Below are 25,050 nucleotides of genomic sequence, written 5' to 3' on the forward strand. Positions count from 1 at the left end.
ATCCAAAAATATGTAACCAGCTCACACAGGAAAGCTGTCAATAGTGCGTGATTGCACCCAGACAAGAACGCATTTCGGACTGCTTTGCTTAAGCACATGGCTGCACATTCTGAATATTCGCCACCCCACAAGGTTTCCGTAGCACAGTCAAGAATGAACAGGTAAATGCTCTTACCCAGTGATGTCTTGAGCTCCCTGAGCTGCTCACTGAAACACGAATGGCAAAGAGAGAAGTGTAGTGGTGACAGAGATGTCTGAGGTATGTGCCAGGCAACTCCTGGTGAGGGTGTCAAGCCCCCTATGATAGCGTTGTCATCAATGTCGGGTGGTTAGCTTCCCGCTTTTCGTCAGCTTTTCAAAACTTCTTGAATGATGGGCGTGTCAATGGGGGATGGGGGGACACCCTCACAGGGGGCCAATTACGTGACACCCCATATGGTGGTCGTTGTAACATTCGTACACCCGAAAGTGACTCCCGCGTCGGTGGCGACGCAGAAAACTGACTCCTGCATGATTGCACGGTAACACAGCGACCCCTTTTCGGAATGTGACACCTTTGAGGAGTTTTGAGCCCATGAATACGGTGGTCGAGTGTGACTCCTGGGTGTAAAAACTTTTTCAGTGTAGCGGTATTACGCAGCGTACAATTCCTTTGCAGTCTCGCAGCGCATTCTGACTCACCGTCATTTATCCAACGATGCCAAAGTCCCCAGCGACTTGGATTGCACAAAGGTAACACATCACTGAGTCATTCAGGAAATCACAGAGTGCTTTAGAAGCGGGGGTTGCAGAATCTGCGCCATAATTCTTGAATGGGATGAAATATTTAACACGCGCTCGGGTGGGGGTCAAATTGACCCCTGAAGGTTTTTACGGAATAGTTTCCGAACGACACGGTGTAGCCGCGTCAAACATTGCATAGCTCTCGACAATTGAATAATGGATGGCCTGGCATAAAAATTTAGATGCACCTTGTAAGGTCGCTAACCTATGGCAGGTCAAAGTCAGGCCATGGTTTCAACAAAGGCAGTTTCTAGGGAATCGTTCAATCTGATCCAACAACGGAGTGTTATGTCTCTGAGATATTTTGTTGGGCAACACAACAATTGAATGAACAAATTGCACTTGCTTATGTTCAAGTATAAACGTCAGGCCAAGGTTAAAACTAACCTGTTTTATTACTTGAAGGATTGATGTAAGGGGTAGTTTCTGGTGCTCATTTCGAGCTCACTGATAGCAGGAACCACATTTTACACCTTCCATGCACTTCTTTAAGGTAAGAACAGGTCACTGACCTAAAATGACCCAGGTCAGCGTTTTGTGTTTGGGAACATGCGACCTAGTGCAATCTTTTCCCTTCATTTAAATGCAAAACTGAAAGCAGTCTTGTATGATTTTGGTCACCGTGACCTTAAAAAGACCAAGCAAGGTCACTGGGCTTAAGTGAGCAGGTGACCTTTTGCTTAAAACAGTTATCTAGGTGCAAGGAGCCCTTTGGAGACCAACCGGGAATATGACCTTGTTTGACCGTATTTGACGCTAAGACTATGACCTAGGAACCTCAGACTTTGACCTGGGTGAGTTCACGTACAGATCAATACACTCTGTGAATTGTGTAACTCTAGCTCTCTTAGTTCTTGAGATGTCTGCTGGGTCAAATTGACCCCCACCGGAGCGAACGGTTTGCAGGCGACCACCCGGGCGCGCGTTAGCCTCTCACATTTAGTCATGATATGAAGTTTTGAACTCCATTCAAAATTCAGTGTTTTGAAACACTTGCAATTTATTCATTGTATCACCCTTTGGGCGTAGCCACATTTGTATGTTTGCTCACTCTGGTGGGTCTTTGAAATACTCAGTGTTTTTGGAATTTAAATGCAAACAAGGGTGGTGCCCGAAAGTTTTTACATAATACACAGGTGTTTAAAAAATCTTGATTTTGTTAGGAGGTTGTCAACACTTGTTTCATGCCTCATAAGCATGCATTGCATTTGCACTACGCTCAATAACCTTAGAAATGGTTAGCCTTTGATGTTTGTCTTTTAACACAATCCGCAGGCTACACAATTACTCTCATCGAACATTGGAACAAGTCGGCACCTCTCCCTCCCCCCCCCCCCCCCCCACGCCCGACCATTTACCGCTGTCAGTTCAACTACCTGATTTACAAACTGCATATTCATGACTTGCGCGCGATACTTCGGCATACGTCTTCGCCACGTCCGGGAACGCCCGCGGTTCCCAGACGCATCGCGCACGCGGCCAAACGCCGCCAGGACGCGCCTGTGGCGCAGTGTTGATGCGGGGAAGCCCCGTCTTCCGCAGACCACGGCAGCCTGTGTGTGCACGGCCGGCGAATGACCTCGCCTACCCCGTCCCCGGACGCGGCCCACAGTGGGGGAGGGGGAGGGGGAGCGGCGAGCCCTCCCCGGCCGGCTGCGCGGACGCCAGTTCCAGCCGGAGCGCGGCCGAGGTGGGCGGGTGCCGACGGCGCAGCAATCGCAGCCATGGATGAGAGTGCTCTGGCCACCAAGGTGGCCTGCCTGGTGTTGTTTGCCGTCGTGACGATGTGCTGCGGCCTCCTGCCGCTGGTGCTCTCGAAGCTGACGAGGTCCTGGGCGAAGAAGTTCGAGCCGGGGCGTGTGCTGCTCTGGGTGCGCAGTCACTCGGAGCTGATCGTGTCGCTGGTGATGTGCCTCGGCGCCGGCGTGCTGCTCGCCACCATCTTCACGCACATGATCCCCGAGATCCGAGAGCAGTTTGAGGCGATCGAGGCGGCCGGAGCGCTGCCCAAGTTCGGCCTGCCGCCCGGAGAGCTCTTCCTCTGCGCCGGCTTCTTCATGGTCTTCTTCGTCGAGCAGATGGTGCACGCGCTGTTGACGCGCGGCCATCGCCGCAAGCGCCGCCGCAAGGTGCACCGCGCCGCCGAGGCGGGCGTGGGCGCCAAGAACGCCGAAGGCGACGAAGCCGATGCGGAGGAGGGCGAGGCGCACCCGGCCGGCGCGCACGACCACGGGCTGCACCTCGTCGCCACGCAGCATGCTCTGCGCGCCTACCTGACTGTCGTGGCGCTCTCTGTGCACTCGGTGTTCGAGGGGTTCGCTGTGGCGTTCGGCGTGACGCCGCGCGAGGTGTGGGTGCTTTTTGCCGCCATCATGGCACACAAGGTGATCGTAGCCTTCTGCATCGGCGAGCAGCTGCTGGCCACCAAGCGCTCGGCGTGCTTCATCATCACCAACATGGCCATCTTTGCGCTGGCCACGCCGCTCGGGGTGCTGCTCGGAATCGTCGTGAGCCAACCCGATAACCCGGGGAGCTTACTCGCCACGGGGATACTCCAGGGCCTGGCAGCTGGCACCATCCTGTACGTGATCTTCTTCGAGCTCCTCGGGCCTGAACAGCAGAAGCCAGGCTCTGGCCTGCTCAAGTTCTTCGTGGTGCTGGCCGGTTTTGTCGTGATGCTGGTGATACATAGCAGTGGCGGAGGACACTCTCACGCTCACGGAGGGCACTCCCACGGCCACGGAGGCCACTCTCACTCCCCTGATCTGCACTCACACACTGCGGGCGCGCACTCACATTCGCACGAATCGCATCCACACGGTCATCATGATCACGACCACGGCGATGGCTCGGACACTCACGATGACCTTATGAGGCGAGTAGATGAGTCGCTTCACTCACACGACCCAGATCATGCCGGCCACTCTCATCACACGGGTCACGATGACTCCGGTCACGACCATCGCCCCAATGGTCATGATCACTCTAGCGACAGCAATCACTCTAACATTCATGATCATCCTGGTCACTCAGATCACAATGATCATTTCGGTCATGTTCATGACCATGACAGTGGACACTCTGATCCTGGCAAGCACCACAATCGCTCAGGACACCCTGACCACCATGGCGACGCTGATCATACTGCCCACCATGATCACACCGGTCACTCTGATCACACTGATCATTCAGGTCGCTCTGATCATGCTGACCATTCCGGTCACCCTCATCACGCTGATCATCCAGATCACCATGATCACACTGATCATACCGGTCACTCTGACCACACGGATCATCCAGGCCACTCTGATCGTAATGACCATCCCGGTCACTCTCATCACACTGATCATCCAGGTCACTCTGATCACACTGATCATCCAGGTCACTCTCATCACACTGATCATTCAGGTCACCCTGATCATTCTGACCATCCCGGTCACTCTCATCACACTGATCATCCAGGTCACCCTGATCACACCGATCATCCCGGTCACTCTAATCAGACTGATCATTCCGGCCACTCTGATCACACTGAACATTCTAAGCCCCACGACCATTCAGGACATCGTGATCTCCCCGGCAACACTGATGATGCTGATCAGTCCCACTCTGACCATTCCGACCATCATGATCACACCCACGACTCCCACAGCACAGCTGCCTCCAACCACGAGTCCGACCACTTGGTCGCAGAACAAGGGCAGGGTACGGCCAACGCCACCCTGGTGGAGTATGAGGTCGTCCAGCACGATAACATCTCCGCCATCCCGGACGGGACCGGGGTGAACATCAAGACGGTGCCAAGAGAGCTTGAAGGAGCTCGCGAGCCCTCGAGTCACCAACTCACTCGACTTGAAGTCGGCAACCCCGAAGAGAAGCTGGGAGATCACGGCGGTCCCGCCCCCACTCCTGATCAGCAGAACCACAGCACCGGCAACGGTAGTCAGCTGGAGGAGCTTCATCATCACCATGACGATGGTCACGATCATCGTGGACGCGCCGCACATGACCATCACAACCCGACCGGCGGCGACGGCAACCACGCAGAACTTGACGCGACTCAGGCCGAACGTTCTCAACCTGACCAACGCGGAGGCGATGCGCTCAAAGACGTCAACCATGACGTTGTTGAACCCAATGATGATCTTGCTGATGCAAATGACAAACGCATAGCGCGTGGAAACTACCAGCGCGGTTTGAATGTGAAAGACGTGGAGTCTCACACCGAGGGACCCACAAGTGAAGTGCATGGTAATGATACCAGGCAAGACACGCAAATTCAAGACGGCGCCTAACGTGAGCATATCATGGTCGCCAAAATCAAGCGCAAGGCAGACGCGAGCATAGACGGATGGCCTTGGACTTGCACGGAAGGGACTCGGCCTAGGGCTTAGAGTCACGATACAACGGCTGTGGGTGAAGTCGGTCACGAAAAAAGCAGCCATGCGCGGGTGGAACATGGCGTGGTCAAGAGTCGTGACTTGCCCAATGCAGCTGCTGTGCTGTGTTTTCCTTCGATACAGTTTGTACTGTCGCGTGGCGAAGTTCGCGATGTTCCCATTATGCTTTAGGGTAACGTATCCTTGAACAACACGCACAGCAAGCATGCTGTTCAAATTAAATTTTCCCCACACCGTAACCGGCTGATTTGATTTCCCTCGAGCCTTTGCCCATGGTTCGCGTACAATGGGCATGCATTCAGGAATGAACGTTGGTAGGCCTTATAGACAGGGAGATCTCTTGAGTTGTTTTATATACTTTCATAGTGATAACATGCTGTTAATATAGCCGTGCTGCATCACAGCATTAAGGTACACGGGTAAGGGGTATGAAATAGACGCAGGCCTATTATACAGTGTAACCCTGCTAGTGCAAGCAGGTATGCGATACTTCTCGGCGGATTTGGGATTCGCAAAATGTTTCGACCTGAAGCCGGACAAAACCAAAGTAAAAACTTTTTGGGCTGGTGTTGATGTGTTCATGCCGAAGAAAAGCGGACAATTTGCGCACGTTTTAATTTGAAATGAATGGAAAGGTTCAATGGTCCAGGGATACCTGTTAAGAATGCTGATGTCAGTGTCTCTGCAGGCAACTGTAAGTCTTCGTTCATAAAGTGAAGACCATGCTCCGGAGGTGGATTCTTGAAGATCTACGATTGAGAGCAAAAATTAGTAATGCAATCGCTCATTCCATTAATATGTTTGGACTTACTGACATCACTGCTGGTGCCGTGCGAGCCCTTCGCTAGAGACTACAAGCGTGATTCTGTTCTGCTTTTGAGGTGGTAAGATTTATAGGACAAATACATATATATAACATACATGATCTGTGAGGCGATATCCATCGCTGCAAACTTACTAAATCGGTAAAAGGAAACAAATGACTGGTCGTGTAATTATTGCCTGCAAACTTGTCACCAGTGGGGAAGCTCACCTAGACATGCAATACCCAAAAAAGCTTATTGTCGAAACTAAATGAAGTGGCTACCAGGAAAAATGAGACGCAAAGGCAGTGAACTGAGATGGCCAACGATGTTCTAACTACAGCGAGACAGACAGTGAGGATTCGTCTGAAGATGTGTGACATGACCGGCTGTGTAATTATTATCTGCAAGCTGTGATCGGTGGCATATCTCACTTAGGTATGGAAGACCCGAAAAGGCCTCCTGTTGAAACCAAAATAAAGTGGCTGTCAGGAAGAGTGAAACGCAAAGGTAATGAACTGAGAGGGCTGACGATGTCCTAACTATAACAAGACAGTGAGGATTCGTGTGAAGATGTGTGACGACATTAAAAATTGTGTAAAAGCCAGTAAACTACTAACATTGAAGCCGATGAGTTTCCGGTGTGCTGTGTGTGTGCGCTGAGAGGATTGCAACGGTTCAGATATCTGCATGTGTATATATTGTGTGCATGCGCATTTTTACTTCTTTTCTGAAATATATGTACAACCGGTCCGAAGCCGGACAGTCTTAAAAATATTGTAACTTGGCACGTGGTTGGTCGTCGTAACAACTGAACTGCAATACCACAAATTGCAGATTCACAACAGATTCACAACAGATTCACACTGTTGCAAAGCGGGCGCGACGCAGAGCCATGTGCCGAGTGCAAACCAGCCCTGGACTGCCAGCACAACTTCAGATGGCGCCGAAAGTACATGGTGGCTACAGGCTGAAAATGGCGGAGGAATTCTTTTCTTTAGCGTAGGACTCGGCGTGGACGAAAGAAACGCCACAACGTTTTCTTGAGCGGATAAAGACGTGCGCATCAAAGGAAATGTTCCTCGTTTGTATTTGGTTTGCAATTGCGATAACGATCTGAAGATCATTCGGTGCAGCTCACTGCCCTGTCCTTAAGAACCGAACCCCTATAGTTTCTGAGCTGTATGCCCGCAAATATGCGCAGACCATTTCGGGCAGACTATTTCAAGGTGACCCAGGCATCCATGACGCTGTAACAACGTCATTCAAATCCCAACATTCCATTTGCCATGCGGTGGTCAGGGCCCAGAAAAATATAGTTGGGTTGTTCATATCTGGTGTTTGTAAGCACCACTTCCAGATAGTACAGCCTCGGTGAACGTGCAAGTTTGTGCCATTCAATCAGTGTTTTGCAAAGTATGATGACGCAATCAAACAGTAACGTATTGGGGAGTATGTTTACTAAAAGAGAAACAGTGCCGTGAACAGCAGTTTTTTCCACTTTAAAGCATACCAGTGATTATAAGTGAGCTTATTTCGTCACGCCTAATGCTTGATCCAGTATTTTCAAATGGAGATTCCCTTTGAGTCGAGAAAGACAAACATGAAAGGACGTAGTCCAGAGGTGAGGGGCATTTGTAACCAAGCTTCTGGGTCTTAATGGTCATTGACTAACTTGGTAACCAACACTAGTCACTTCGGCGTAGCTGACCTGCCTTCCTTCACTCTGGCAATGGACATCGATCGCATCATCCAGGCAGACTCCGTTTGGTGAGCGTCTTAGCATGCGTTTGTCACTGCCATTGTTCTGTGTAGGAGCTCACATTTACTGATCAAGGATAGATATAAAGTGCAAACACTCAGCAGGTAACCGGCTTGTTCCCAACCGGCCGTGCAAATATAACACCACTGTTTAGGTCTTCCGGACATGCTTGCACGGCCAGTTTGTGGCGATAGTGGTGGGTGCCGCAAAACATGCGCAGTGAAGTGAGTTGCGCTGAGTTTTTCTCACGATCTTGAGAGAAGTGGGTAATTTTGTGCTGGAAATATCTGCATATGCTTACATTTGTCTGGAGTTACCCAATACAACGTAAGCTTACAAAAGAAACGTCTGGCGGTCTTACATTGTCGATGGATTCGCTCCCTCGCCGAACCCTAAGAACGTATTCTAGTAGCTGGCGAGACTATGGATACATGATGAACAACAGAGCACACCTTTGAAATGACATTTCCACCCAAATGCATTTTCCTGTAGGAGCGTTGACCATGAAAATACATCGGTTTTCAACTGAATAGAACAGATGTGTTTGAGATGCCCTTTGCTTGCCACCCCCGAAAATGTTTCGCGATTGACTTGAAGTCACGTTTGGGTACCACCTGTTTAGCAGCCTTTCTGAAGCCCAGCAAGGTTGATCAAGCGCATAGACGCTCAGATATTGGAAACACTCATGCTTGATGTGTGGTAAGCCAAAAGGAGTACTGCATGGCACACCAAACCGACCAAACCCACGGGTGAGGGGTTTAGTTGATTGGGGCTAACACACCGCCAATACACGCGTTGAATTCGGTCGGCGGCGATATAAGCGCGCGTTTGGCACATATGCCTGCACAACTTGGCATGGGTGCTGCCGATCTTGTGAGATTATGTATCAATGACCAAATATTTGGTAATAAGGTATTTTTTCTCTTCTTTTCTACCTTTTTCAGATCGGAACATCGGTTTGAGGCACTATACCACGAACCTTGGCTTATTAAGCTCAAATACTTCATTATCGTTGCCAAGGGCGAAAATTGCGGGGCCGTCGTTTGCAGTTATATTTTTGCATGCCTTGCATCCAGGCTCTTAAAGCATTGCTTAACCGTCATACCAGGGAATTGAAAGGACCGTTTCACATTTAAAGATGATGAAACAGCCGTCTGAATGATGAAACAGGCTCACTTGTATCTGTTGGTACACTTTTAAGTAGAAAGTACTGCTCTAGACAACGCAATTTGTCTATTTAACAAATATGCTTTTTGATACGTCCTTGTTTGATTACGCCGCCGCACCTTGCGCAACATTGATTGAGAGTAATTTGGCGGTCGTTATTCCTGGAAATCGTGCTCATGAAAGCCAGATATGAAAAACTCGGCAAATATCTTTGTCATGCTTTGATCACCGAATGGCCAATGGAATGGCAGGAGCGACGTTGTTATGACGTCATGGACGTCAAGGTGACCTGGAAATAGTCTCCCCAGTTTCCCGCGCATATACTCAGAAACTAAATATGCTTAGGTGTTAAGAAGGACTGGGCTATGAACAGCACCAAATGATCTTCAAGTTGGCTATTTCATTTCAAATCCCCATAGAAATGTGGAACACTTCCTTTATGAAATCAGTGTACTTGACGTTCCATACATGTGCGTACAATGTTTGATGTCCCTTATATAAGCTGTTTGTGCTTGCGTGTTATTCAATTTGTCCTATATCTTAAAGCCGCTGATTCTAAACGTGGGTCGTCTTGAATTCAGAGTTATGTTTCCGAATGATTTAGGCCGGCTAGACAGATGAAGATCATGACAGTGATTTTGCGTGATCATTGTGTGGGAATGGAGACTGTCGGCGACTGTTGCGTAGGTCAGTTCAATTACTATAGCTAACTCAGCTTTTCATGACATGAAAATAAACGCCCTTTAGAGGCAGTCAAACAAACCCCAATCAATCAATGGCATACCAATAATTGCATATAAGCTTTTTCATACAGCAAAGGGCATTTCGTCCTTTTCTAATCACATAAGTATGAGATAACAGGTTCGGTTGGAATAAGGCTAGGTGAAGTTCAGTTCAGTTCAGTTCAGCTCTATTTATTACGTTTGGTGGGGCTAGGCAAGGCTATGCTAGACTAGGCTAGGCTAAGCAAGGTTAGGCTATGATAGGCTAGGCTAGGGTAGGCAAGGCTAGGCTAGGCTAGGGTAGGCAAGGCTAGGCTAGGCTCGGCTAGGCTAGGCTAGGCTAGGCTAGGCTAGGAAAGGATAGGGTAGGCTAGACTAGGTAAGGTTAGCTTAGATTAGAGTTAGGTTAGGTTAGATTGGGGTTAAGTCAGGTTAGGCTAGGTTAGGTTAGTTAGGCTATGTTAGGTCAGATTAGGTTTAGTTAACGGAGCTTAAACTTGAAGCGGTAAATAAGGAAACAAAGGCGGCTGATGTTATCTTAGGTTAAATTAGATTAGGTTCGATTAAACCAGGCTGGCTTATGTCAGGCTACGCTTGGTTAGTTTCGGTTTTGTTGGAAGCGGCCTGAAATACATTTTACGCCGCATGAGGATGTTTTAATAAGGAATTCGCTGCAACTTATCGACAATTGTCCCACGCGGTAAGTTCAAACTGCACGCCGAATAGTGCTGAAAATTGCACATCATAATTCTACGCATAATATTTATTCACGCTGGCAAAGTTTTGATGAAATAGAACAAATGACGGTGCACAATTTGGTACTTCCTTGGATTATTTGTCCTCGATTGATAATATGAACGTCTCAATGGAGCGTTACCAATACAAAAATAATGTCAACGAGTAATGCTTACGAACTTTTGGAAACGCACTCCTGTGGTGCAATTTTTATCCGTTACGAACAGTGGCGTTCGCATAAGGACATAAGTGTGTACGGACGATTGCATAGTACTTCATGTGTCCAAGCCTTTCCCTCGTGTAACACTGTCCCAACAAACGTTGTCATTTCATATACTGTACATACGTGGCCATGTGCATACATACTTGAACGTACCGTGACTCTTACGTATCTGTTGCATGCGAGCTTCTTTACGCATGAGCCTTTGTCCACAAAATTATATTAGTTTCATTTAAGTTGCATGCATACTTCACACCAACTGACTTTTGCTTACGTTATTATACAGACGTGCACTTGTAACATGTTGAGTGCATTTATGAGGACCATTATTCACATAGAAAAAAACAGTGGTAAAAGCCTCATTCCTCGAAGGAAACCAAGAGAATGGAGAAGGAGACACATCTACATTTTTCTGTTTTTTCTCCGAGGAATGAGGGTATTTCCACTGTATTATCTAGGCGTACTTTTCCGATAATTGCTTCCTGCCTGGCAGTCATTTACTTACGAAAAATTGTGTGCGTCCCTTCCACAAAGCGTTCAACATGTTATGGTACGTATCTTTCAAGAGATACCATTTGCTCCACTGCTCTGTTTCAGTGGAATTGTACCTGAAATGTCCTGATTGCATATTGCGCCTTTTCTGTAATATTGCGGCAAAGTCAACAAGGGTTCAGAAATCACACAGTGAATGTGAAGCGTACAAATTCCAACAAACGCCACACAAATATTTTTGTTTACACAAATTCGTCTCGACGTTTGGCGTCACGGTCGCCCAGACGAAGTATGATGGGTTATTGTAAAATACTTTCACGTGGAAAGGGCGGAACCGAATATATGTGCGAAGCTTATCTACCGTGACTGTTCACCAGTACATCCAAGCAGCCAGCAGGGCTAGATTCGTGTTTGAAGAGCAAAAACCAGAAGGCCCTAGTGCCTGGCGTTTGACATTCCTACATGCAGCAACACGCTTTTTTGCCAGATTTATCAAGTTTCAAACGGCCCATACGACCAAGCCGCATAGCAAATCGCCAACTTGACGGAGAACCACAAATTTCCTGTCCCTCACTTTTTCTCTTCAACAAATCATTGGTTGAATGCAAGCACACGCCGCAGCTGTTAAAAACGCTATGCTGTTCGCCTGCATGTCGTCGTTCACGCGATATAAAACAACTCTGCACCAGAACTCGTTCCGCGCGCGCACTGACCACATGGTTTGAGTTAGTCTTTGGCTTCGAAGTGTGGCAGTAATGGTAATGTTCCGTAAAGCCTGTAGAGCTGTTGCCGCAGAAGTAACGTCGCGTATAAATGTTGCCGTCTCAGCTATATCCATCGCGACATTTGCAGCATCACTAAAGATGCGACACTGCGACGGAGCTGGCCGCGGCGTGCTGTCAGATCGGAGCTACGAATGAGCTTACCCTCGCACTGAGCCGCCCAAGGTCACACGAACAGGAAATCTCATGGCGGCGGTCTTGAAAACGGGCACAGACCTTGAAACACGAGGCTTCCACCTGTGGCCTTGAAGGACGCCACCGACGCTGCTGCGCAGCTGGACTCGGACCACGCCGCGCGGTGTTAAGATGAAATCAGGGGGATGTGTGCTGATCAAACAGGCACAAGCCCGCTGCCGGACTATAGATTCAGCCATTTATGTGCATGGGGAATTGCACTGCGTTCTGCGCAGAGTATCTGCGCAGAGTTTCGGTGCTCCGCGGCTGTTGCTACGCGCAACACTAACTGCGATCACGGTAGAAGTTGAGTGTAGCATGGCTGACCGAGCCACAGATGATCCCGGCTGTCTTAAGCGCAGTCGTCGACTACAGCTACAAATACACGTCAGCGAGGTGGGTCGTTGGAGCCGTGGGCTTTTCAGCATGTGCACGGATAGGTGAAGAATGTCAGTACGTTTAGGCCATCAAGAGGACGGCTGATAAACGAACGAATGGGAGAACGGCCGATATAGCCCTTCACTCATCTGCTTTGTCTTCTCTGGCACCCCAGCTTGTATGTGGTAAGATATGCTACATCGAAAATCAGCTCGGAAGTGTCGGGTCAGTCCTGTGCCGTCTGGAGCCTTCAAATATGAAGCATTCGGCCTACCGTGAGAGTCATTCTGCGTGCCGTCCCAAGCAAACATGATACGCCTTCCCTGTTCAAACAAGAATCTGCTTTGTGTGCCTTCGTCGTTCAAGAACTCTCTCTTTCTCTCTCTCTCCTCTCTCTCTCTCTCTCTCTCTCTCCTCTCTCTCTCTCTCTCTCATCTCTATCTCTCTCCTCCTCTCTTCTCTCTCATCTCTCTCTCTCTCTCTCTCTCTCTCTCTCTCTCTCTCTCTCTTTCGCCGACCGCCGACAGTCGGCGTCCAGAGCCGACCGCCGCCAGTCGGCGCCCAGAGCTGAACGCCGACAGTCGGCGCCCAGAGCCGACCGCCAAGCTGCCTCACCCCGCTTAACCAGTGGCCAGTGACCCAACAGGCCGCTTAGCGGAACTGGTGTGCGCAGATGGCGTCATTTTGGCGAAGTCCGATCGCTGTCTTACTGTAAGCTCCGCCAGTGAAGTGACACTCAGAATAATGTTGAAGCGTTCCTGGAAGCAGGGCAACAAAGTCATGGATGATAATAGCGGAAAGTAGGCATACAGTGGATGTATCACAGAGGTTCGTAACTTCTACATGTTGTCTAAAAAATGGTTAGCACCATTCTCTTCGACTTTTTGTCCGAAAATTCTAAGTTTCTCAATCGGAAGTATCGTCTTTTTCAAACACTACACGCACAACTTCACTGTCTCTTTGTTCGGCAAATAATGCTATAGTCTTGGTGCTGCCATGTGGCAACCGCATACTCGCTTGCCGTCTTCCACACGTGCATCCGGCTCCCATAAGGCCCATGTGAATGCCGAACTTTCACTGACCTGCTTGGCGGTGGGGAATGACCGCCCGCAAAAATGAAAGTACCAATCGAACGGCAGGGTGCCCTTAACTGTCCTCACGTCGAAGCAAGACCTAATGATTCCTTAGTACAGCAAATTTCTTTGACTCAGGACACAAAACTACGTTGGCCCAATACCGTTATGAAATCGCGCCGCTTAGCAATGCGCATTAGAGTCATCGCTTTGGTGTGAATTGTACAGTCATATTATTCCATTGTACGATCCACATTTCCTTCACGCCCATTGAGCTGCACCAGAAGCGTTTGTGAAGAAATGAAAATTGATCCATAAGGTTGGAATTTTCCGTCTCCTGTGGCAACAACGAATCTTAAAATGAACAAGACTTAGCCCTAACATACCTGGTAATCACATGTGTGCTAGCATCCAGTTATCGGATAACTCTATTGGCTGCATGCACCAAAGGTGATATGATGACAAAAATAAGGCATGTCATCTGCTTTGTGATCATATTTAATAAAATTCCTTTTTAACACTATGACCCTCATGAAATAAAACTTCCTCCTCCGCCGTCCTTCGAGCTAAAAAAAAACAAAACACATCGGAGTCACGCTAGGTAGAGCCACCAACTTTTGTGTACCTTACGAATGATCATTTTGATACCCGAAAGGAACATATTTTCGATGCCAGGTCAGTTCAGTGAGATGTCAAACCCCGGTGAAGGCTTGCAGGCGCTTTCGCACCCGTGGGCAGTAAATCGCGGATTCTTTCCTTCATTCAAAGCTCGATCGTCTTCATGTGAGCTGTCGACTGATTCGACTGTTCGGCAGTGAGAGTTTGTCAAAACATATGAGATCAAAGCCAATCATCACCAGGGAAAATATGGGGCCAACCTACACGAGTCGAGCCAGGATGCTTTGCGACGTCCTTTGGAAATACATAGGTGGGTGTAACTGTTGTTCCACACCGAAGGTCTGCATAAAACCTGTTAGCCCAAAAAGCGGCCCGCATACCTGACAATCACAAAAATTAGTTACGCTTAGATGACCTGACCCTGACCTGACATCGCCATAATCTGACCGGACATCGACGCTTGACCTCTGTTGATATGATATAAATCAGGACCTGAACAGCATATTCTTTTCTTGTTGCGTTAAGGATATAGCTATTTGCTTAATATTACAGGGCTAGAGGGCTCTAAAGTTTTTGGAAGGTTCAGTTAATTCTCAGGTGTTTTGCGCGATCCATCACGTGTCACTTTTTCATTTGCTCGTCACATGATTTGTTATAGCCGACGGCAACCGCGACATAAGCAACGGCTGCACAGCCCGCAGGCCGATACGCATGATTTTTCCAGATTTTCCACGCTTCCATAGCAACTCTAGCATTCCGTGGGGCACATGACGTTCATTTCAAACGCGTCCTATGGTGCAGGCCGGCGATCAGTGTTGATTCTTAGTGTTTACTTCGTTGGGAATGCTGCACAGGATGTAGCATTTTTCTTAATACGCGCCTAGGTGGCCGGTTGGATACCCTTCCTTTGGGTGGGGGACATACTGGACCCTAAGATCACAAGAACCAAGAGAGCTTGAGACACTAAACTCACCGGGTGTGTTCACCTGCACGTGAAATCACTTAGGTCGAGGTTTATGGTTCCTAGATCATGACCTGGTCAAAAGAGGTCAAACAAGGTCAAATTCGGGGATGGTCTCCAAAGTGCCCTAGAAACTAGATAACTGTTCTAAGCAATTGGTCAGATGCTCATTGAAGGCCAGTAGCTTTGTTTGACCTCATCAAGGTTATGATGGAAAACATAATGCAAGACTGCTTTGAGCTCTGCATTTGAATAGCGACAAAGATTATGCCAGGCAGTGTGTCTCTAAAAACAAATGTTGGCCTGGGTTATTTTGGGTCAGTGACCTGTTCTGACCTCTAAGAAGTCTACAGAAGATGTATAATGAGGTTCCTGCTGTGAATAGATTCGAAATGAGCACCAGAAAATGTCTTATGTAGCAAGCCCTAGATTAATCATACAGGTTAGTTTTGACCTCGGTCTGATCTTCATACATGACCATAGGTCAATGCAATTTGTTCATTCAATTGTTGCGTTGCCTCAGAAAGTATCTCGGAGATGTATGACTTCGTCTAACGCTTCATTATTGCATGAGATGAACGATTCCCTGGAAATTGACCTCGCTGAAACCATGGCCTGACTTTGACCTGCCATAGGACAGCGATCTTACAAGGTACGTCCAAAGTTGTGAAGCCAAGTGATCTGCTATTGCATTACCTACAGCGATGCAAAATTTGGTGCAGATACACCGCGTCGTTCGGAAACCATTCCGGAAAACCTTCGGGGGGCGGTTTGACCCCCACTCGAGCGCGTATTGAACTTCAGGCTAGCAGCGAACTTAAGCAGCACCAGATATTTGTACTGCTTCTGGCTCATTATGTCCCAATGTCCTTGGAAATCGCAGGGCGACCCATAAACAAAGGGCCAAAAGCAATGACATGACCAATCACACCGACAAACATGCGTCTGCCGGTGTGTATGGTGAGGTGCAAGTGTGGTGTCGCGTCGTAAATCGCATCGTGAGGGTGGTAAGATGCAGTTGGTGTTTCCCATTTCATCCCATGAGCCAGCCAGCCTGCTCCACACTCGGAGATTTGCAGTTTCTGCCTTTGATGCAGGACCGCTGCAGCGTGCATGACTGTGCAATTTGCAGATCCAGCAGGGATAAGGGCGAAGTTCGAATCAGTTGGGCGGAGAGGCAGCCCTCGTTTAGGATTACACGGCACGCCACATGTTTCTCCGAAACGGCCATGCTACAGAAGAAGTTCATCGCAAACATGCCTTTTAAGTCTTCCAAGACCACTGTGAATGCTGGTCAACGACTGCTTCATTCACAGCTGCTAACCGTCCGCCATGTAAGAGTTACACGATCCATGAGTGGCCAAGCAGAAGCCTCTGAGAGTTCGTGGGAAAACAGACGAAGACATTGTTTGAATTGTAGCACCGCTGTAAAATTGTAACTTTGTCGTAAATTGTAATAGAAGGACAAATGTAACTGAAGATCGTGTAATTGTCGAACGCAGCATTTCCATGCTTGCGATGCCATTACTACTTTACATTATTTATATTATCTGAGGACCGTGCAAGGACTTGTTGCAGACATGTGAGCTTCTTAAGACTCGTCAGCGAATTCAAACCGTCTTTGACGCATGGCGGCAGAGGTCAAAAACTGCGCGGCCAAATGTAAACAGTGATTCAGTAGTTTTCACGACAGATTAGCACACCGAAAGCCTTTAAAACGCTTTAAAAAGTTTCTTTAGTGTTTCAGTACTTTCCAAGCCCCCTGAAAAGGGGAAAAAATGTTTCCATGCAATCCTGTTAGCATGCATCACGTAAACCACAATTATCGAACTAAGAATAAGCTTTAGATATCGAATGATTCTTTTCTAGACCTTTCTTCAGCCCATGTCTTTAGTTCACCCAAATTCTAGCAAAATGCCTGGCCTGGCATCTGCAACGTGAATGTGTCGTGGGCGTTCGATGCCAGCCGACTCATTATTGTTTACATCGGGGCTGTGTGGAGGATGGTGCGCTTCCAGAAGGATTTCATTCAAGGGTCATTCATCTTGGGTCACGGTAGGTGCGTAAGCCCTGTAAGCTCTGGAAGTACTGTGAGCAATTTCCGTAAGCATCGTAACTAAGCTTTGTAAGTACTGCATGCCTATTAATGGGGATGCTACAAAGATGCAAGAGTCTGTTTTGCCACGTTTGCGTGAGAGATGCCACCGGATGTCTTTAATCAGTGTTAAAAAGTTTCGGTAGGAAGAGATCTAGCATCATATCTGTCCATAACAACGTGATCTTGCGTAAAGCAATCCTTGGCTTCAATTCTTTGAAATTATTCGTTTTTGCAAACGTATTTTTAAATTTTCTACGAAATCTACCTGCCAAATTATTACTTACAAAGGGTGTGTGGCTGGAAAACATGGCTTTAAGAGTTTTTAAAAGGTTTGAAACGTTTTGCACCGCTATCCTTAGTGAAAACGACAGTATGCCACTCTGACTTTATACTCGAATCAATCCCAGCCCACTTATTGCATGCTGTCATTTGTCCAGACAGAGGGTAGTACTTGCTTAGGTTTTCCGTGATACGCCAAAACCAAGATTATGCCACATCACATCGTCACATGAACTATACATTCTTCGTAACGCAACAGTTGCTGCGACTACAGTTTAGGGCGAGCTCGGTCGAGGGAAAATTATTCAACGAACAATTCTCTCTCGGATCGTCATCCTTGGAGATTCCTCATTAGTGTTCAGCCGATCCGGAAATCATCCCCCAGATTCGTTTCCCATGTGCCATGCACAGCTAATGGACACAGTAATGCATAAAAAAACAGATTCTCCGTCTTGACCATGCTCTGAAAATTTTCCGGGGTTCTCCCTTGGGGCGGAAAAATTTCTGGCATAATTTTCCGTAGTCGATGCTGAACGCCGTTCTGAAAAATCTAACATTCAGGGTCATTTTCAGAGTATTTGCCTGCCGAACGCGCTCAATGCAAGGCGCTCAATGCAAGTGCAGTGCAGTAGGCACCCAGTACAAGTCAGCCAGCAACATGGAAATGTAATTTCAGTTTGGTCTCTAAACACTGTGCAAGGTTTACTTCTAATGATACCAGAACACACAAAAACAGAATATTGATATGAGTGCAGAGTCGTAATGCTTTCTTTTTTGCAACACCAGGCGAATATTCATTAACAACGCCAATAGCAGTTCACTGATATTATTCAGATTGGTACTATTGAGACTTATCATGCCGTTTTTGGTATGTGTCATAGGTACATTGCTAGCAATCAGCCATGGTATGCCATGCCACCTAAATATATTTTAGGTAACGACTTGGTAGTCATCTCTCAAACTGCTGTTACTGTTTGGTTGTAGACGCATTTGTGGAAAAGTCCGCTCAGTAGCATGTCTACCGCAAAAGTTTAATAATAGGATCACCCAGAACAGAAAACAGAGTCTTCGTGGGATTGCAACTATTGCCATAGCGTTGTGACACTGAATGCTGTAAATTTCATCGCATTGTATTGCGTTATTTGCCAGTGCATCCACCCATACTCATGGCAATGACCACACCTGTCGCAATAATAAAAGTTTAACGATGATTGGGAAGGGTAGGTAAATGCAAGGCTGATATAGTTTGCATGACGCAAGAAGCGAAATGGAATGACGCACGGGAAAATGGAAAGGTTGAGGATTATAGGAAGGATTATACAGTCGGAGCTCGTCAACCACGGTAGGCGTCAAGGTAAGCAGGCTGCAACACAAGAGAAGGTGTGCAATAACCAGGGTGACGGTGCAAGAACAGAGAGCGAGAGCCAGTGAGGCATGAATGTCCATGAAATACGGCGAGTTGGTTGTGTTATCAAAGTTTCGCTGTCTATCCGGCTCTTTTAAATCGTGTATTACGTGCCAACCTGGAGTATTAACATAGCTGTTCTGGCCTCTGCCTGCTTTGTTTCACATGGGATTCCGTGTCGGCAAATTTGTACTTGAGTTTTTTGCACAGGATAATCAGAACTAAACGACCTGTCCAACATCTTTCTGAAACATTGGTTTGATGCTGCGGTTCGTCGGCGTCGTAAATGGCGCGTGCTGTCAGTAGTTCTGCAGAGTGCTGCATTTCCACAAATATTCACTTAGATCAACACGTTCTGTTGTGATGAATTTCGTGATGAATGAGCTCAACATCGTTGCTTGCATTTCCCCTGACGTGACTACACGCATTGAAAAACTTAATCACTTAAAAAATCACTTCGTGATCGCCCAAACTGCCTCAACTGTTGAATTTCCCGTTGTGATACTATATTCTCCAAAACAAACACATTTACTGAGTCCACTTATCTAAGAGTGGAATTTTGGTGGCCCCAAAACTCTACACGCTCACAGCGAAAAGAACAGTCATCGTGGCTGCTTTAGCCCATTAAGGGCCGTGCGTCTAGTGTTTTCGCTTTTCCAAGTACACGTATAAGAGGTTGCAACTATCTTTGGTTAGTTTTGGTGTTTAAAGTCGCGTTTGGGTCTTGCAACAATTTTTCCTTATTTGTTATCAATCGCATCGATGGCTGTGCAGAAACAAGTACAATGCAAAAAATGAACCAATCAGCGAACAAGAAAGGACGAATGCACTGGCTTACATGTGGCGAGTGACTGCGCGCCAGTGACATGGCAGTTATCTTGGTTGCTGCGGTCCCGTGCGTATAGGGAGGGCTCTGGCGGTATAGAGCGGTGCGCACTTGAAGATCCCTTGCACAATCGAGACGGAAAATATGACACCCTGAGCATGCCTGGTGTACCAGTGACGTGGCAACAAATTCAGCACGTGTGCCTTGTGATTTCAAACGCTGAATTCAGTTCACGTGCATTCGGGATTCGATCATTAATTTCAGGGTATAGGAATCTTAGCCGCCGATAGCCGCTACCAAAACAGCGTGAACAGCCACATTTTCCTAGAGCCTAGTGCAGCCCATTGACACGACATGATACTTGTGCCTCATTTCAGCATAAAGAAGGTCAACACGAAATAATTGCGGTGCGTGTCAGCTGATCAGCCTTGCCATACATCCAGCCCCGCATACCCGCATCCCTCAGATGAATGTTAAAACAAAAACAAAAACATAATGGCCGCCACCATCGCTGCGTTCGCCAGTTTCTGTCAGCGCTGACAAGCGACATCCACGAAAAGCCGTTGGCTAGAGCTAACGATGCCTTCTCAATGGTGTCGATGTGTTAAGTAGTGAATGTGTTAAGTAGTGAATGTCAAATAACTTTGTTCTTCCGTACAAACAACAACAAAAAATGGAGGCTGTGGCAATGCCTCGTCAGTGGAAACGAATTGGCAGAAACTGATAACAACAAAAAATTTTATTCGAAATTTCATACCATCTCACGCAAATCGTTAACAATCCCAGGTTGACTAGCCACACTCCCTTCAAACTACCAGCGGAGTGAAGCGAACTTGACTCTGAACCCGTCCAGTCCGTGCAGCCAGGCAAGTTTTTAAATCCGGCCCGGTCCACCTGTTACCAGGCCATCTTTTTTAACTGATTCCAATCTGCCGCGCAAGTGTATCCGTCACCTGCGGATCAGCCCAGTCCGTGAAGTGCTCCACCCAGTGCCCCACTAGGTGCCCATCGCAGCTCTCTACCCAATGACCCGCTCGATACCCCGCAGCTCTCTACTCAGTGCTCCGCTCGGTGCCCATCCCAGCTACCTACCCAGTGCCCCACTCTGTGCCCATCACAGCTCTTTACCCAGGGCCCCACTCTGTGCCCATCGCAGCTCTCTACCCAGTGCCCCGCTCTGTGCCCATCGCAGCTCTCTACCCAGTGCCCCACTCTGTGCCCATCACAGCTCTCTACCCAGTGCCCGCTCTGTGCCCATCACAGCTCTCTACACAGGGCCCCACTCTGTGCCCATCGCAGCTCTCTACCCAGTGCCCCGCTCTGTGCCCATCACAGCTCTCTACCCAGTGCCCCGCTCTGTGCCCATCACAGCTCTCTACCCAGTGCCCCGCTCGGTGCCCATCACAGCTATCTACCCAGTACTCCGCTCGGTGCCCATCGCAGCTCTATACCCAGTGCCCCACTCGGTGCCCCGCAGCTCTCTACCCAGTGCCCGCTCTGTGCCCATCACAGCTCTCTACACAGGGCCCCACTCTGTGCCCATCGCAGCTCTCTACCCAGTGCCCCGCTCTGTGCCCATCACAGCTCTCTACCCAGTGCCCCGCTCTGTGCCCATCACAGCTTTCTACCCAGTGCCCCGCTCGGTGCCCATCACAGCTATCTACCCAGTACTCCGCTCGGTGCCCATCGCAGCTCTATACCCAGTGCCCCACTCGGTGCCCCGCTCGGTGCCCATCGCAGCTCTACCGGCTTTATCCACAGCAGTAACCGGACTTTCCAGCCGCGTGCAAGCCCGTTTGTTCGTAACTCCCCCCCCCCCCCCCCCCCCACCACCACCACCACGACATTCCTCACCGCGTCACGTGACGACGTGTGCACTCTGTGTTTTCCTCCCTGGGCGTAACGGCGCGTTGCCGGGCCATGTCATGACAGGACAAACGGAGGCGGACGATGGCAGCCAGCCCGGCCGTGGGCCCGGCCTGCAATCGCCACGTGGGCCAGCGCCGACCGCGGACGGAGGCGGAGGCTACGGCGGCCGCGGCGCAGTTCCGCAGCCGCCTCGGCACCCCCGGCGGACGTTCCTAGAAGCATGGCAGGGCTCAAAAGGACTTTATGTCAATTGTTTCTTCCCGGCGCCCAAGGTCCGTGGAACACATGATAACATTCAGAAGCGACGGTAAAGAGACACCTGCCCTGTTTCACACACTTGAGCATTCCATGTTCCAGAACTCACATTCCATGCTGAGTGGAATGACCCCGTCCGTGTTAGGATTTCATGCAATCCGGCATGGAGCAAACTGGCATCCCTGCTTGCTGCGGCGGCGTTCCTTTACGTGATGGCTAAGTGCCGTTCCCGAAAGACCGTGCTTAATCCGCCTATGGTTGATGGTGCACGTGCGGACGGACGCCACGCCAGTGGACGTGCTAAGTCACCCTGACCGGCGTTATTGCATGGTGCTGATCAAAAACACAGGATTCAGCGCTAGCGGGGAGTTTGATTTTGCCGTACTTTATAAGGTACTCCTTAAGGTCCTTGAGGTACTCACTCACCCGCTGGACTTGAAAGAAATTTGGGGGTTGGGTGTAAATATGGTGGCGTTACAAAAATTGCGTAATGAAATCGGAGAATGTCAGTTTTAAGTCCTACCAGCATGCGGATGGAAACTGAAGTTTAACGCGGGATAAAGCCCTAAAGTTCAGCTCTGCCCATGGGTGCCTGGCCTTACACGTCTGTCGAATATGCTCACAAGAAGCCAGCACTAAACACAGGTGCAGAACCGATAAAACTTCATACACTGTCAAAAATGGTCACGTCATGCTTCTTACGAACGACCAAGAATGTGCTACCATTTCCGCCGCGTCACCGCACTCTTGTTACTGTGTGTCGAAACCGCTACAGCACGCTCAACGACGCGACAGCGAGGACGGCGCGGCAGCAGAACTCGAGCTTACCCAGAGACCGCAGGGCGACCTCGGCTGAGTTCCTGCTCCGGTCTGATCCTGGAAGCGAGGCGCGCAAGAGCAGAGGATTAGTGGTCGGCCATGTGGCAGACCAGTCACAGACACGTTGTGCAAAGCTTTTCACCGGGAGTGCCCGGGATTTACCTGTCGCGTGGGTTGGTGATGCCGCAATTGGCTTTTCCACTATCAGACAAGGATGCGGCCGTGCGATGATAACCTGACAGTCACTCTTATTTTGAAGGGAGCGATGGAGTTAAGTCTTCCCCTGCTTAACTGTAAACCTGGTTGTCTCTGAAGAGTGCCCTTGAGGCGGTTCAGTACAAATAATTATCCAGCTGCATGGCAGGTAGGCGGGGACACCTAGACAGGTTGTGCCGTATGTCATAATTGTTATCAATAACAAGTGTGCTTCAGATTTCAACAATAGGCTATCAAAAGCCCCACTTTTGAGCAAATATCCGAAGCTCGCTGACTTGCTTTTCATTCACCGTGTGTCCCTCGCTTGCAGCGCTTCGTACGGACAGGACTTCGCGCTGGTATTAACCTGATGGTGGCGAAGACTCTGTGACCCCAGGACTGGATAGACCTCTGTACAGGAAAATGAAGCACTGCTCCATACTCAATATGATTCCGAAGAACAATTATCAAAATATGTTCTGCGTATGAGGTCAAAATCATGGTCACATCAGGCCATTAACTATTTTTGGTGGATGAGTGATTTGCTGGTGAATGGTGTTTCATGACAAAATGTTGTTTGGAGCCGCTGGGCCGTTCGTTTCTCCATGAGATCACTGATATACTATAAGTTGTTTAATAGACAGATGCTCACATCTGACATGATTAGTGACATTGTTGGATAGAACGGCATATACCACCCACCAGTTTACTTCTTGAGCGTACAAAAATCTAAAAACAGTGGCGCAGGCATCATTTAAGGTTACCTGACTTGCAAGCTTATAAACACCACGTTTTTGTGAGGGTATTATACTGCTCGGACGAAAAGTCAGCAAAGGCTAGAGATAACCACACTAAAACGCACCGTTCATGTAACCTGTTCCGGTCAAACGTTTCTTTGGGCACAGCCTGCCACAGCTAAAGCTGTTTAGGTCAATAACCTACTTAGCCTGAATTCACAAAGCCCAGGGCCTGTGGAAAGTGCGTTTAGCTGAAGGCATGCACTTTTACGAGGCGATCCTGAGCCTATTGCATAAGCTCCCGGGGCTTGACATCAAGCCTGACGTCAGTGCGTCGGTTGTAAAGCACCCACAGCAATATGATTTTTCCAACGAAAAATGACAATCAACGCACAAATGCAATTACCCTTTCGAGCTTCGGAGACGACACCGCCCAATGCCCGTGCCCTCGTCTACCAGCACGTACAGAGCCTCTTCCCCGCCCATTCCTAATGGTCGCCCCAGGTCACCGCTCGTTACCGCACTGTGTCATAAGTTCAGCCTAGGTCACGAGCTAGCTGTTGAGCAAACGGCCGGCTGTCCTGCGGCGTGACGAGCGCGTGCCGTCAGAGGTGGCCTGGCAGGCGTGACTAGGGCTCTGCTGCGCCGGTGCAGGGCTGTTTCACGCCTCACGCAGAGGCAGCTGAGCGGCACGGCACGCGGCAGCGCCCGCAGCATGATGCGGTCAATGTCAGATCACCGCCAGTATATCAGCCAACAACAGCGCTACGAGTTGTAGCCGAAAAGGGACCGCCGCTATTACAAAAACTCCTCATAGGCAAAAACTGTTTATTGGGGCACTAATGGCGATCCAAGTCTTGTGTTGGCTATGGGCGATCACAATCATAAGCATATATCTCTTGCGATCAAGGAACCACCGTTCGTTACATTTGAAGGTGCTTAGATTGTCGTGACAGAGGTAACAGTGGGAAATTTCTCTACATTATACCAGCGCCCAGTCATCACATATCTGTCCGCGCAAGAAAAACCTGCCTGTGAAAATCGGAATAAATCTTCTGGCCATCTGCACTTAGTTCACACCAATGAAGGTGCAGGTCGAGAATGGATGCGATTTAAGCGTTTGAAGCCGGCAAGAAGGACCCAATGACCTGTCACATCCCGGATGGCCGTGACCACCAATGGCCGCAGAGTATACTCCTCTAGTGAAGAGCTCGCCAGAGAAAACAAAAGATCACCGATGATAATAGGTGAGCATATGTGCCTGCTATAAGAATGCTCATGTTTTTATCACCGACGACTTTGCAATAGCGAGGGTCAATATATGACGGTAACGCGCCAGCGACGGCACGAAAAAAAGAAGCGCGAGCTGGCGTATGGTGGCCACCCTTGTGAACTCCGTCCAAGAAGGCCGGACACTTTCGCAGAATCATGTTTTTGGCCTAATTATTGAACTTCTTTAAGATTTACGTCAACCTCATGCAATATGCAATCAAATAG

At 48.7% G+C, this 25,050-nt stretch overlaps 1 protein-coding gene across 1 annotated transcript; it reads left to right on the top strand.

Annotated features, from left to right (window-relative positions):
- Positions 1–2,467: 2,467 nt before the first annotated feature.
- Positions 2,468–6,103, top strand: LOC119107495 (filaggrin-2). Its single transcript, XM_037230948.1, has one exon. The coding sequence runs from the start codon at positions 2,508–2,510 to the stop codon at positions 5,076–5,078; it is 2,571 nt and encodes an 856-aa protein (XP_037086843.1). The 5' UTR covers positions 2,468–2,507; the 3' UTR covers positions 5,079–6,103.
- Positions 6,104–25,050: the final 18,947 nt, after the last annotated feature.

Source organism: Pollicipes pollicipes, unplaced genomic scaffold (genome assembly GCF_011947565.3).
Source record: "Pollicipes pollicipes isolate AB1234 unplaced genomic scaffold, Ppol_2.1 Scaffold_6686;HRSCAF=7923_pilon_pilon_pilon, whole genome shotgun sequence".
NCBI classification, from domain to species: domain Eukaryota; kingdom Metazoa; phylum Arthropoda; class Thecostraca; order Pollicipedomorpha; family Pollicipedidae; genus Pollicipes; species Pollicipes pollicipes.

Coding starts and splice junctions, on each gene's coding strand:
- LOC119107495 (XM_037230948.1), top strand. CDS start 2,508: ATGGATGAGAGTGCTCTGGCCACCAAGGTGGCCTGCCTGGTGTTGTTT.